General features: G+C 58.4%; 1 protein-coding gene across 2 annotated transcripts; it reads left to right on the top strand.

The window, feature by feature from the left end:
• Positions 1 to 980: 980 nt before the first annotated feature.
• On the top strand, positions 981 to 13,291 carry F10 (coagulation factor X). 2 transcript variants are annotated; one of them, XM_027065261.2, is made up of 8 exons: positions 981 to 1,138; positions 2,713 to 2,873; positions 6,005 to 6,029; positions 6,923 to 7,036; positions 8,621 to 8,752; positions 9,500 to 9,753; positions 11,585 to 11,702; positions 12,628 to 13,291. In XM_027065261.2, exons 1-8 carry the CDS (start codon positions 1,069 to 1,071, stop codon positions 13,185 to 13,187), a joined length of 1,434 nt encoding a protein of 477 aa, XP_026921062.2. In that variant the 5' UTR covers positions 981 to 1,068; the 3' UTR covers positions 13,188 to 13,291. The 2 variants fall into 2 exon arrangements, with proteins under 2 accessions (XP_026921062.2, XP_053074087.1); XM_053218112.1 differs by lacking the exon at positions 8,621 to 8,752.
• Positions 13,292 to 14,279: the final 988 nt, after the last annotated feature.

Genomic DNA, 14,279 nt, shown 5'->3' on the forward strand with positions numbered 1-14,279 from the left:
CCTGGCACGTGGCCCGCGCCCACCACGTGGCTGGACTGCCACGGGCTGAGCCTCCTTGGGCTGGGGGGATGTGGCAGGTGTATCTCCCACGTCTCACGTGCAGTGCACTGGCCAGGAGCCCCCATATTCCTCATCCCCTCTCCCGGGTGGCTGGACCAGCTTGAGAGAGAGAGAGACTCACCATAAGGCCCCCGATCTGGGGGCTCACTTCCCTGCCCCCGCCCACCCCCAGTGGGGTGTGCGAGGCAAAGCCCCTTCTGGGAAACCCCCAGCCCGCGGGCACCTCCAGGACTGAGAGGGCCAGCCCGCTGCTCCCTGGGCACGGGCTCCCCGACCTCTAGCCAGATGTCCTGGGCTGGCACGGGCTGCACCGGGCAGGCCAGACCCCCCAGAAGTGTGGGCAGGAGCCCTCAGCCCAGAGGGGCCACAGGACACCCCTGCCTCCTGGGGCCCCTGGATTTCAGCGGGGTGGTGCCAGCCTTTCACGCTGGCAAAGCCAGTGCACCAGGACCCCCTATGATGGTGGCACTTGGTGGCACCTCCTGATGCCACCTGGAGACAGAGGCCATGGGCAGAAGGTCTGCTGCTATGGCCGACAGCCCTGGGTCCAAACCCCATGTGCGCCCCGGACAGCCCTGGGCTGACACCTGCTGTAGACCTAAGAGTCTGTCCTGGAGAAAAGATGGGACTGGACACTCAGCTCTTAGCGAGGCTGGAAGGACAGAATGACCACAGACACAACGTGGCTGGAAGGACAGAATGACTGCAGACGCAACATCTACAAACTATAAAATGACACTTTTGTTCTCCTAACAACTCCCTGTGCCCATGGCTGGCCCCTCAGACCGAGTGCCCAATGATGCCAGGGCCACCCCAGCCGCCCCAGGGCTGCACCTGCAGGGTGGCCCTGCCCCCGCGAGGTCACTGGCCCCCGGCCCCTCAGCGGCCCAGGCTCCAATCAGGAGGCGGTGATAAGAGAAGGTCGACCAGCCGCCCGGGGCCAGGGTGCGCGAACCTTGCCCTGGAGGCCTGTCACGGCGGGACAGACACGCCGTTCTTGGCCACACCATGGCGGGCCCACGGTGCCTTGTCCTGCTCAGCACCTCGCTGACCTGCCTCCTGCTCCTGGGGGACAGTGGTAAGTGCCCTCGCCCTACAGACTACAGAGGTGACCCCCAGGGAAGAGGGGGGACAGTGGGAACCAGGGTGCTGCCCTCACACCTCCACAGGGTGGAGAGTGGGTGCCCATCTCCTGGTGTGACATGGCTGGGCCTGGTGGCCTCCTTCCCTGTGGATGGGGAGCCAGATGGCAGGCCGGGTCACACACAGAAGCCGTGAACAGGGAAAGAGGGAGAGACCGAGAGAGATGGAGAGAAGTGCCCCTCCACGGCCAGAGCGAGCCCAGTGGCGGGGACGGCGGGGGGGGGGGGGGGGGGGGTGCGGTCACAGGCAGGGAGGAGCTTCCAGGGCCGAAAGAGAATGAGGTTCAAGCCGGCGCCTCCACCCTTAGGCCGGCTTGGCCAGGGGAAGGGGCTGCCTGATTCAAGGCTGGACAGAGGAGGGCTTCTGCACCTTCCAGAAAGGCCGGAGGAGGCCAGAGGAGCAGGGCCTGGGGGTGGGCAGGGGCCCGGCAGCTGTTTGCGTCCTGGATGGAGGGGGGTGGACAGGGCCCGCGGGGCAGGCAGAGGGCACCTGGTGTGTGGGGGACGGGGAGGCTGTGAGAAGAGAGAAACCTAGTATATAGCAACACCTAGTGTGTACCAACCTGAACACTGAGACAATGAGACACACGTGTCGTAATTCTCACCTGCCGACAGTGGGCAAGTGAACTGTATCTGAACCGAGACCGCCTGGCTCCCGGGTCCCAAGTCTAGTCCTGCACGTGGGGAGCTGAGGGCTCACCATCGAGGGCGGGGGCGGAACTCAGAATGCAGGTCGCAACCGGGAAGAGCAACTCGGAGGACGAGGCAAGAAGGAAGGCAGAGAGCGGGTGTGGGGCTGAGGAGGAGTCGGGGGTCCTGGTCCACGGTGGAGAGAGAGAAGGTGGTGAGAGACCGAGAGCACAGCCGGAGACGTGGGCGCAGGTGGAGGAGGGTCCGGGGGGTCCCAGTGCACGGTGGAGAGAGGGCAGGGCGGGCGCAGCCAGAGGAGGGGTTCCGAGATGCTCGGACCCAAGACCATTCAGCGGGCGGGTGGGGATTCATCTGAGAGCTGCAAATCAATGCAGTGGGATTCTTAAGTGAAGCAGAACAGAAATCAAGTACAAAACTTTGTAATAAGAACAGTTTCTTCAAAGCCATGTTTTCGTGTGTGGTCCTGGGCCTTGATGAAAAGCCTATTTTGGTCGTAGAGCATGATCATAACAGCGCCACAGCTCACCCCTTTGGAGAGCTGAGAGCGGGAAGGGTGGGGGCCGGGCGGGGCACAGGAGGGTGGCCCCAGGACCTCTGGGAAGCGAGAGTCCAGGGAGGGCTTGGGGGGCCAGCGCGGAGCTGCCAGTGAGGCCCCGGGAGGTGGCAAGGGGAAGGAGCAAGCGGACTTGCACACCGAGGGGAGCCCGGGGCCTGGAACAGGCGGGGTCCCGTCCTGGGCTGGCTCGGGGCGCAAGCAAGGGGCCTTTTGCAGCACGGGGGTGAGCGGACGCCGCAGGATGGGGAAGGGCGGGCGGGCGGCTGAGGCCCTCTCCGCTTGGTGTCCCTGCCTGTCTGCTAGTGTTCCTTCCCCCGGAGCATGCCAGCAGCGTCCTGGGGAGGGTCCGCAGGGCCAACTCGTTTTGGGAAGAGATGAAGAAAGGGAACCTGGAGAGAGAGTGTATGGAGGAGACGTGCTCGTTTGAGGAGGCCCGCGAGGTCTTTGAGGACACCGCCAAGACGGTAAGGGCTGGCGTGCAGGCGCCCTGTGATGGGTGCACCCCTCGGTGGAGGCTGACCTCGCCCCTGCCGGGAGTCCAGGGCATACCTGGGCACCCCGGGTGTGCGGGGCTGAGACAGGGAATACTTCTGGTGGGGAGACTGAGGGTGGAGCAGGGCCCAGTCCATTAGGAGGGTCATGAGAACTTCCAGAGGCTTTATTAAATCAACTCTAAAACATACGGTGTTCACTTTAAAAATTATTCACGACCTCACTGCACCTCCCCGGGCTGGGTGGCACACGGGGACACGGAGCCCACAGTCTTCGCCCAAATCCACGGCCACTGCTGTACTTGACATCGGGCACCCAAGAGCTACACCCGGAGTCAGTGCATCGCCAGCAAACATCCCATGAGCCAACTCCACAACTGGAAATATGGAAAAGCAAAGAAATGAGAGTAGCTGGAACCATTTCGAGAAAGAGGAATCACGCCGCCCGATTTAAGGACTCACTGCAAAGCTTCACTAACCACAGGGGCATTCGTGTGTGCTGCTGGTAAGGGGACAGGTGCTTAGATCCACAGGACACACCAGAAGGTCCATAAACAGGCCCACAGAAATATGGCCAATTGATACAAACAAAGGTTCATAAGTGAGTCAGCGAAGGAAGAAGTGTCTTTTTCCACTGATGGTTTGGGGACATCGGCACATCTCCACACACACAAGGTCTGCTTTGACCTCAGTCTCACAACTGTACAAAAGTCAACTCAAAATGGATCGAGGATCTAAAGGTAAAACATAGAACTTTAAGGAGAGAATTGTCATGTCATGAAGTTGGGCAAAAATTCTTAGAAACAACATTGAAACCATAACCCATGAAGGAGAAAGTGAGTAAATTGGACTTACTCCAGGGGCACCTGGGGGGCTCAGCTGGTTAAGTGTCTGACTCTTGGTTTCAGCTCAGGTTCGAGCACAATGTTGGACTCTGTGTTGGCGGTGTGGAGCCTGCTTAGGATTCTCTCTCTCTCTCTCTCTCTCTCTCTCCCCCTCCCTCCCCTGCTCATGTTCTCTGTACCTCAAAATAAATACATAAACTTAAAAAGATTGGACTTATTCCAAATTGAAAACTTGCTCTGTGAAAGACACGGAAGACTAAAAATACAAGCTATTAACTAAAAAAATATTTACAAATCACGCATCTGACAAAGGGCCTGTACTCGGATGCGTAAAGAACTCTCACAACTCAGTAGAAGAAAATAAATAAGTGATAACTATAACAGGCGGAAGCGAGAACAGACACTTCCCGAGAGACAGCACGTGAAGTGCAAATGTGCACAGGAGCCACCCGACATCCTCAGCTGGCACAGAAGTGCAGACTCCAGCCATGAGGAGACGCCACTGTATACGTGCAGAACTGGAACCAGGGACACGGCCAGCGTGGTGCAGGTGCGGGTAGCCCGGGCCCCACCCCTCAGTGCTTACCCTGGAGAAATTACCACTCCTTTCACACGAAAACCTGGACTGCCCCAAACTCTCGCCCTTGTCCCCGCTTGGTGCAGGGACCCACAAGCCACGGCATGGTGGAATTCTACTCCACAACATAAATGACTGATGCACGTGGTGACTTCAACGAGGGTCAGAGGCATCATCTGGATGAAGCTAGTCTCACGAGGGCGTCGGTGCATCTGTATGACCCTCTCGGAGGTCACGGCTGTGGTGGCGCCAGGGGTGCGGCCATCGGGGGCTGTGAATGTGGGTGGCAGTGGAGGTGCATATCCAAATCTGTGTGTCAGATTTCACAGAACTGCACACTGAAGTAGTTTTGCTGTGTGATCATGTCTTCAGCGAAATGTAAAGAGACAGCATAGCCGTGTCCTGGGGCTTCTGTAACTAAGCACAAGCTGGGGGCCTGGCAACGATGAGACTCACTCTCCCACAGTCCTGGCGGCCGCAAGTCCCAGTCAAAGAAGGTGTCAACACAGATGTACAAAACTTCTAGAATACAGAGCCCAGGAGAGGACCGCTGCTGGGATGCATGGTCTTCTGGAAGCAGAGAGCTCCAGGGAAGGAGCAGGAAACAGGGTCATAAGTGTTTCTTGCTACATCAAGAAGTACAAGCCATCATGATGAAGAGCATTCCAGAAAATTCCAAACCTTGTCTTACACTTTCAGTATGTGCCAGGTGGCAGTAGGGAGATTTTTACTCTCTAGTCCGAAATGTAGGTTAGTTGCTAATGAAGGGATGTACAGTGTGTGCTGGGGGTAGAAACACAGCCCCTGCTCGGAGGTTCTGCCCAGTCATGCTGACCTTGGAACACGGTACAGTGCAGCTTCCCTGGGCACCCGGAAGCACGCCCGCCGACACGAAAGTGGAAAGCTTCCTTTATCAGAGGTCTCAGGGGGATGTGCTCCGTGCCCTCTCCCGGCTTCTGGGCATTGCCAGCCTTGGAGACCCATCACTCAGGTCTCTGCTCTGCTTCCACGCGTGGCTCTTGAGCACTTTCCGTCTCTCCTGATGGCACTGCCACTGGTTCCAGGTCCACCCTAAGCCCGTGTGGTCTCTTCGTGATGCATACCTTGGTTACATCTGCAAAGACCCTATTTCTAGTTAAAGCCACGTTCTGAGGTTGCACCTGAATTGGCAGTGGGGGCGGGGGGCAGGGGGTACCCTGTTCAAACTACTGAACACAGCAAACAATTTCTAAGACTGAACATTTTCTAGTGTAATATAGGGTCTTGGTGTCCTATTTTAACTAATTACCAATTAACCATTTTTTCAGTTTAACATGGTTAGCCACCAAGCATCTGATCCCTTATTGAATCTTTGATATTTAACTCAAAACCATTCATTGATCAGCTTGGGGGTAGCAAAGAGAGCAAAGCATTCTTGGTACAATCCATTTCTCGGTGGTTAGATTAAAAATAAATGCTCGATATTCAACAGAGATGATGCATCTGAAACAATCGAAGCCCCATCTGTACAGACGCAGATCTGAACATTTCCCTGTCAGACTCCATAGTGTTAGAACAATTCGGACCAGGAAAGGCCCCGTTTGGGACAGCATCTACTGAGGTTGAGTGACGAGGTTATGGTTGTCCTCGGTGTGAAATGTCTGTTTTCCCTAATGTATTTTAAAATCTTTTTTCCCTTTTAGACTGAATTCTGGAATAAATACAAAGGTGAGATGGTTTCTATTTTAATACTGACTGGGGCTCATTCGGACACTGAAATGGGGGAGAGGGTATTTCAATTTTGACAATTCTTCCTGAATTTCCCTTCTGCTCCTGCTTATAGCTTCCTCACCTAAGACTCTCCCTCTCCGTGTGTTTCCCCAGTAGTTACTGTGGGATTATTTGGGGGGGTAAATGTCATGGTTCCGGTTTTGTTACTTGAACGTGGATTTCATCAGCTCGCCTTACTGGAGCATCAACCTGTCTCATCATTTTTTAAATCCAAGGTATTAGGTAGAAACAAAAGATCAGGTCTTCTAATAAGACGGAACGTCCACAGCTTGTGAAATGGTATCAATCATGACTCGTGTTTCATTCTGCTAACATCCTTTAAATTTCCCCAAATGGCAGTTGGGCCTGCGTCTAGGTCAGATTGTCCAAACGCACCGAGGAGTGTGAGGCCCCTGTCAGTGCTGGCCAGCAGCCTCCACACTCCTGCTCTACCTCCAGACCATTTGGGAAGAGGCGCCCAGACACCTGTCTTGTCGCTGTCCAGCCTAGAAACAGGTGCCAGGCGGCCGCCCATCCTCCCTCCTTCCAGCTGGTCCCACCTGGCCACCAGCCCAGAGCTCCTCACTGTTGAAAACAGGCAGTCAAACATCTCAGCAGAAAGAGAAAAGCTTATCAATAACCCAGTTAGATAAGAGCATCACGTACACAGAGCACAAAGCCTGGGGGTAAAATGAAGTCCAGCCGGGAGAAATGTTTACAGGGAGACAGGAAGAGCCTCAAGCTTGTTCAAGCGACCTGAACTACGTGTGCCAAGATCAACACAGCAAAGCCATTTCCTTGATGACGGCAGCTGCCTGCAAGCTTCAGGTCCCCAAACCCTGTCTTTGCAGATGGAGACCAGTGTGAAAGCAACCCTTGCCAGAACCAGGGCAAATGCATGGACAGCCTTGGGGGATACATGTGCACCTGCTTGGAAGGATACGAAGGCAAAAACTGTGAATTGTGTGAGTTCCTTTTCTTGGTGTACCTTCGGGTCAGGGCCGCCTGAAGGGTCAGGAACGAGGGAAGAAGCTGAAACCCCTAAGGAAAACATCTCAGGTTCCTTCCAAGGTAGAGTCTGTGTTCCCTTGTGCTGCACCATTGTAGGAACAGCAAAAACAAAGTGAAAGTGTGTCCTACAATCCACTGGGTTTTAGATACAATGAGAGACACACAGCCTTCTGTGTTCCTCTAAGGGGGCTGCAGCACACTCACGGAGTGTGTGGCCAGGAACACGGAGACCTGGGGTGGTGCTACCCATCTTCTTAAATTCCTTGTGGCCCCGGCAGCGGCTCTGAATCAGCCACTTAGGTTTGTCAGTGCAGATGTCAATTCCGAATGTCCGCAATTGTCCAATTATACAAATCTGATACATTTAGTGAATTCTACAGGGAAAAGTCACTAAGAGTTTCCCTAACATGGTGAGTATGGCCATTAATTTTTTAAAATAAAAATTAGATTCAGATTAAGCCAGTTTTCATTAAGAAGAAAGATACACATTTCTTTCAGATTACTTAATTCGTAACCTTTAGGAAGTGCTCAGAGCTGGGATCACTGTGGGACTCTCCCCGACGGGGATCTCAGTCCCGCATCATCCCTCCCGCAGCCCAGAGCGTCTCCTCTCCTGCTCCCCGTCTGGCTGAGCCAGAGCCGCTGGGTGTTTTCTAAAGTTTAACTAACGGTGATCCTCTCACTGTAATTATTTATTCATCAGAACCCCAGGGGCAGAACGTAACGTAAATTGTCTTGGTGACGCCACTGCTGTCAGTGTGCGGTCACATGTTGAGCGTGTGCTGGCGACGGTGGGCAATTCTGGCGGAGTCGGAGCCCCTGAGCCCCGGGGGATGCGCTCAATCTGGCCTGGAAGGCCCAGGAAACCAGCCACGGGCTCACTGTGTCAGGAGCTGCACATGACCTGGGAGGCAGTGTGGCCTCCACCGCTTTACAAGTGAGGAAACGGAGGCCCATAGGGTTTAAAGCACTTGCCCAAATCACACGGCTGGCGACAGAAAGCACCAGGCCCGTCTCTGCTGCTGCCTCGCCAGTGCCCGGACCCCAGTCTCCCAGACCAGTTCCAGACCCTTTATTCCGCAGGCGACCTTCCAGCCTCAGTGGACTGGCCCGTGGCCACGCTGCTGTGCTCTGCCTGGCCCGTGGCCCCAGAGCCCTTCCTCATGCCGGCCGGCGCACACTGGTTGTGGGGCTGTGGGGGGAGGCGCGTGCCCCTCTTAGAGCTGAACATGGGGCTCGTGGGGGGGGTGGGGGGCGGGTCTGGGCGCCCAGGGCCTGGCAGACAGCACACTGGCCCCACGTGGTGAGGGAGCCACAGGGCAGGGACGAGCCTGCACACAGAACCCCTGGCCCCCAGCCTGCTCCAGGGGCCCATCCCACTCACGCGGTTCCGTGCGGTGGCCGCCCCTCTGCTGCAGCGGGGAAGGGGGGCAGGCTGACAGTGGGTGGATCTGCCCTGGTGCTGCTGTCCTTCCTCCCGGCTGCCTGCGGCCTCGGTGTCCCCGGCCAGTCCTGAGGGCCCACACGCGTCCCCGCAGCCATGCGGAAAGCCTGCAGCCTGGACAACGGCGACTGTGACCAGTTCTGCGGTGAGGAGCAGGGCTCCGTGGTGTGCGCCTGCGCCAGCGGCTACGTCCTCGCGGACGACGGCAAATCCTGCGTCTCCACGGGTAGGAGGCGCGTGGGCCGGAGCGGGACCGCAGGCCCTGTGAGCCGCCTAAGAAACGGGCCAGTGACGCTGCCTGACTCCCCGGGGGAGGTGCAGACGTCGAGGGACTTGGGGGTGGGGGGCGCTCTGCCCAGCGCCGGGCTCGTGGCAGACCCTGAGGAGCTACGAAATGGTCGTGATCACGGCATGTCCTGTTGCCCCGGGAGTTGGAGCATGTCCGGGGCAGCGAGGCCTGACTGTGTCTGGGCCGTGGACTTGCGGGGCAGGGGGGGGGGGGGGGTGCAGGAGCCAAAGGGGGAGCCGAGGACCCCGAGAACAATTAGACCGCACAGGCCCCAAGTGACAGCCCTCAGGCTTCCTTTTCCATGATGTTCCGTGACGTTCTGTGACAAAAGCTGGGCCCTGAGTCTGGCCTAGAGGCTCACAGAGGGCGGGGCCCAGCAAGGGGATGGGGTCCTCGCTGCTCCGGTCCAACCACACTTCTCTGCGGCAGGGCCTGCCTGGGCTGGAGCACTGAGAGGCCACTGTGCTCTCTCTCTCAGCTTCCTCTGCTTCTCACGGTGGCCCCAAGCGCTCCTCAAAGCTGGCCCCCCCCAACCAACAGCTGTGGCATCACCTGGGGTGGGACCTCTGTTACCAGCACGTTCCTCCCTATTCCCTCCTCCTGCGGGCCGGGCAGACAGTTCCGTTGTCGGGGGGCCGGAGCGAGGGGGGTCCTGCTCACTGAGGCCGGCCCATGTTCTTTCAGGGCCTTTCCCCTGCGGGAAACGCACTCCAACGCGCAGGAAGAGGTCAGCCGAGACCGCCCATGGCGGTGAGGGTCCCTCTGAAACCTCTGAAGCAGATGTGCAGGACCAGCACCCTGAAGACCTGCCTCCCACCGACAGCCCTCTGTACCTGCAGCCCTTCAACAAGACGGAGGCCAGCCCCGTGGAGGACTCAAGCAACCTGATCCGGATCGTGGGTGGGCAGAACTGCCCAGACGGCGAGTGTCCCTGGCAGGTGACTGCGGAGTGGGCCTGGCGGTGCCGGTGGGCGGTGGGGACTCCGTGCTGGCTCTGGGGCAGAGCGTGCCTGAGGTGAGAAGTGGGCCCTGTCCCTCCCCACCCGACGTCCAATCCCATGTGTGTGTCCATTAAGGACAGACAGAAAGGAAAGGAGCCCTGGAACCCAGCGCGGGCTGCAGGCTCAGGCCGGCATGCGGAGTGGCTGCCTGATGGGGGCCAGCCCTCTGTTTGCCCCTCTGACTGGCAGGCAGACACTCTGTCCCTCGGTCTCATCTCTGATTTGGTCAGTGCTAACGAGGCAGGTAGCAATCTGGGGAGAAGTACATCCACCTGTTTGCAATCCACGCTCTTTGGTTGTTGGTTTGGACAGAGGTTTCCAGATGAAAACAAGTAACACGGGACTCATGCTTAGAGTTGAGTTTCAGACAAACAATGAACAACTTTTAGTGTAATGTGTCCCAAAGACAACAGGGGACATGCTGGTGCTAGAAGCCATTGGATGCTTATCTGATTCGGCTTGACTGGGTGGCGCCTGCTGTCTCTGGCGAATCCGGGCGTGAAATGCTTGGTACCCAAAGCCAACAACAGACCCTCCAGAGCCACCACCCTTTACGAATTTCTTCACCTGCTCCACCTCCCAGCCCTACGTTATCACGGGCCCAGAGGGGAGTATGCGCTCATGTGGTCACCACGGGGTTGGTGTGTGCTGAGCGAGCGCCACCGACGTGGCTCCGGCGGGAGCTCAGTGGCCCCGGGCCGGCATGGAGCTCGGGGGGCTTTGGAAGGCCCCCCACAGACAGACAGGATGGTGGGGGTGTGGTGGGGACCTGGGCGGCGGGATCCTCTCCAGGGGACACGAGAGCCCTGCTCTCCTAGTCCAGCGGCCTCGCCATCACGTGTAGGAGAAGAGTCAGGGTCCAGGTCTGGGGAGGACTGACGCCCCTTGGCCCTGCTACTTCGTGCCGGTCACCAAGGTCTTCAGGAACGCTTTCAGACTTGGAACCTTGTTGTTCCCCAACCGGCACGAGCCAGCCACGTGCCGGAACTCTCTAGATAAAAAGGAAAAAGTGCGCCATTTCCAGATTTGCAGCCCGGTTCTCTGGGGAAGAAGGGACACGAGGGCTGCAGGGCCGCCTGGGCCTGCCAGCGCTCACTCCCTGGGGCGATGCCCTCACTCTGAAATCCTGTCGAGGAGAAAGCCGCCCACAGGGGGAGCCCCGTGGATTCCAAGGGATTTGCCCTTGAGTGGTGGCATCTGTGGGCTGTCGGGGGAGGGCCGTCCCAGATACCAGAAGCTTCTCCCCAAACACTGGCGCCTGCCTGGTCTGTGCGCTAATCCGTAGCCATGTAGCCGGCAAAGGTTATCAACAACGACGATCGTTTTTCTACGGGTGACACTGTAGAGTGCTGTGACAGCTCTGGAAGGGACAGGACGGCTCCCTGAAGAAGGAGTCTGGGGTCCAGGAGCAGAAAGTTGAAGCGAGGCAGAAGCCCCTCAGGCGCCACTAGCGGGGCCCCTGCAGACGTCTGTTGGGTGGACCATTTGGCTGCTCTGTGGGAAGGAGCCGCCCAAAGCTGCGGTTTCTACAGAGCAGCGGGGGGAGGACCTGGGGAGGGGCTGCGGCCCAGCCGTGAGCCCCACGGTGAGGTCTCCGAGCGTGCGCTGGCACCACGCCCCGAGGGACACGTAAGAAAAGGAGGGGCCGCGCTGCGGGCAGGTGTGCAGGCCAGGCCGGCGCTGCCCTGGGCCTTGCGTTCCCGATGGGGAGGGGAGCCCAGAGGTCAGTCCCAACCTCGGGGGGGGGGCTCCTGCATGCTCCCCACAGGCCCTGCTCATCAACGAAGAGAATGAGGGGTTTTGCGGTGGCACCATCCTGAGCGAGTACCACGTCCTCACTGCAGCGCACTGTCTGCACCAGGCCAAGAGATTCAAGGTGAGGGTAGGTAAGTGCGCCACACTCAGAGGCACTAGTTAACACGCCGAACCCCGTGGGGGTGCGGGTGGGGGGGGGGTCACAGGCGAGGGAGGGCGGAGAAGGGGAAAGCGGGGGGCAGGGGTGGGGCCGGTCCTCCCCCTTGCCGTCTGTGTCCAGGCCCAGCGCGGCAAGCCTCCCCTCAGGGCCCCTTCCTCTGGGAAGGTTTCTGGAACCCTCCGAGCACAGAGCATCTGCTGCTCGTGTTGGAACCCTCCGAGCACAGAGCATCTGCTGCTCATGTTTGCATCTGCGGGGCTGTTTTGTGACGTCCGTCCTTCTCCTCCAGACTCTAGGCCAGTTCAGCAAAGATCCACTGCAAGCCACACATGCAGGCCATCCATGTGCCTTTTAATTTTCTAGTTCCGTTTCCTATTAGGCATCTTCAAAGTTTATAGATGAAATTAATTTTAGCAATATGTCTTAGTCCAGTATATCCAAAATATTATTATCGTTTCAATGCGTAATCAGTTCTGAACTAGAACGAGATATTCTGAGTCTGTGTTCTCATGACAAATCTGATGCTGACACTCAGCACGTTCCAGTTCCGACCAGACGCCGTCCCGGTGCCAGGCAGCCGTCTGGACAGCGTGGCCAGCCGGTCAGGCACAGAGCCTTCCGCCCCCAGGTGCCCCTGCCACGCGGCACAGGCTCAGGAAGTATCCACCCGATGTACTGGCCACACTTAAAAGTGCGGCTGGCGGTCGCCCCTGGGGAGTGAAACTGAAAGTCATCTTTATTTGCCTCGTTACAATTTTATCTCTCAGAGTCTCTAGTGACCATGTTCAATTTTTTTAATAAAAAAAAAAAAATAACCGCTACTCTCAAAAGCACCGCGCACGTAAGTGCACGGCCAACCCCGAGCTGAACGCCACCATGTCCTCGCCATCTCCCAGGTGAACGGGACACGGGCAGCGAGGAGGGCGACGAGGTGGCGCACGAGGTGGATGTGATCATCAAGCACAACAAGTTTGTCCGGGAGACCTATGACTTCGACATCGCTGTCATCAGGCTGAGGACGCCCATCACCTTCCGCAGGAATGTGGCCCCTGCCTGTCTGCCCCAGAAGGACTGGGCTGAGTCCACACTCATGGCGCAGAAGACGGGCATCGTGAGCGGGTTTGGGAAGACTCACGAGAAGGGCCGGCCATCCACCATCCTCAAGATGCTGGAGGTGCCCTACGTGGACAGGAACACGTGCAAGCTGTCCAGCAGCTTCACCATCACCCAGAACATGTTCTGCGCCGGCTATGACACAAACCCCGAGGATGCCTGTCAGGGGGACAGCGGGGGCCCCCACGTCACCCGGTTCAAGGACACCTACTTCGTCACCGGCATCGTCAGCTGGGGAGAAGGATGCGCGCGGAAAGGGAAGTATGGCATCTACACCAAGGTCACCAACTTCCTCAAGTGGATTGACAAGTCCATGAGGGCCAGGGCCGGGGCCCAAGGCTGAGCAGGGAGACTTGCGCGCCACCCCCAGCTGCTGGTGTCTCGTTTGTGCGGCCCAAGGCCGAGCGGGGGGCCCTGCGCCCCACCCCCATTAAAGTCATGCCAGCTGCTGGTGTCTCGTTTGTGTTTGCACGGGCCGGTCTCAGCGGCAGCGCCCGGACCAGGTCTCCTGTCTGCAGTGGTGCCACCTGTGTGGATTCCTTACCCTGGTGTTTTCCTCGCTCCGTGGAAGACACGTTCCTCTGGACACCAGAGCCAGCCTTTCCCTCTCCAGGTTGGGAAGTGCCGTCAAGAGACGCTAGACGGTGGGACAGGAGTCCAGACGCCCCAGGACAGCCCCCTCCCCCCCCATTGACAGCAGGCTCTTCCGGTTGTGGTCAGGACACTGGGGAGGCAGTGGCGGGGGCTCTGGGAGCGGGGGCAGGGCGGGGATCCCAGGAAGGCTGAGAGCCTCTCACCGGCCCCGATGCTTCTGCATGGACTGAGCGGCTGCTCCTCCCGCTGGGCCCGCACTGGACGCGGCCAGGGGGCCATCCGCTGTCCCGCAAGCAGCTCGTGTGCTCCCAGGGGCAACGGTCCCCGGCCCCCAGATTAAACCAGTCTGTGTGGACGCGACTCCTCAGCGGCCCCGAGCGCCCTGTGTGCTGTGGGGTCTGGGGGAGGGGCCCGTCTGCTCTGCGCGGCCAGCCCTTCCCGTCAGGGTCCCCAGCCTGCGGTCATGAGGAGCAAAGTGCTTTAGCAAACCCTTTTCCAAACGCCCCCACAGTTTGCATTTTGCGTAACTGCGATGAGCAAAGTTTCAAAGTGCCAGTACCGAGATGCCCCAAATGTCACAGGCTGGCAGCGTGCTTTGTCAACAGCAGGCAACGCGAGGTTAGGGAAATCGATGTGAGCGGACACGTGGTTTCCCAGAGGCCGTCAGAGGTGCACAGAGAAGGCCCAGGGCTGAGTGGGGGGGAGGCTGTCCTCTTGTGGGTTTTCCACGCACCTGAGTGCTCTGTGCGCCCCGAGCCCTGGATAGGTTCTGAGGTCAAAGGTGGTCTGGGGCCCAGACAGGATTGCGGCCGCCCCCATCTCTCACTGGTGGCCCGGGGCG

The sequence above is a fragment of the Acinonyx jubatus genome, chromosome A1 (assembly GCF_027475565.1).
Source record: "Acinonyx jubatus isolate Ajub_Pintada_27869175 chromosome A1, VMU_Ajub_asm_v1.0, whole genome shotgun sequence".
Taxonomy (NCBI): Eukaryota; Metazoa; Chordata; class Mammalia; order Carnivora; family Felidae; genus Acinonyx; species Acinonyx jubatus.

Bases quoted from the DNA above. Each gene is read 5' to 3' on its own strand.
- F10 (XM_027065261.2), top strand. From the start codon at position 1,069: ATGGCGGGCCCACGGTGCCTTGTCCTGCTCAGCACCTCGCTGACCTGC. The intron at 1,139-2,712 runs GTAAGTGCCCTC...CCTGTCTGCTAG, and splicing joins CCTGCTCCTGGGGGACAGTG to TGTTCCTTCCCCCGGAGCAT. The intron at 11,703-12,627 runs GTAAGTGCGCCA...GCCATCTCCCAG, and splicing joins GAGATTCAAGGTGAGGGTAG to GTGAACGGGACACGGGCAGC.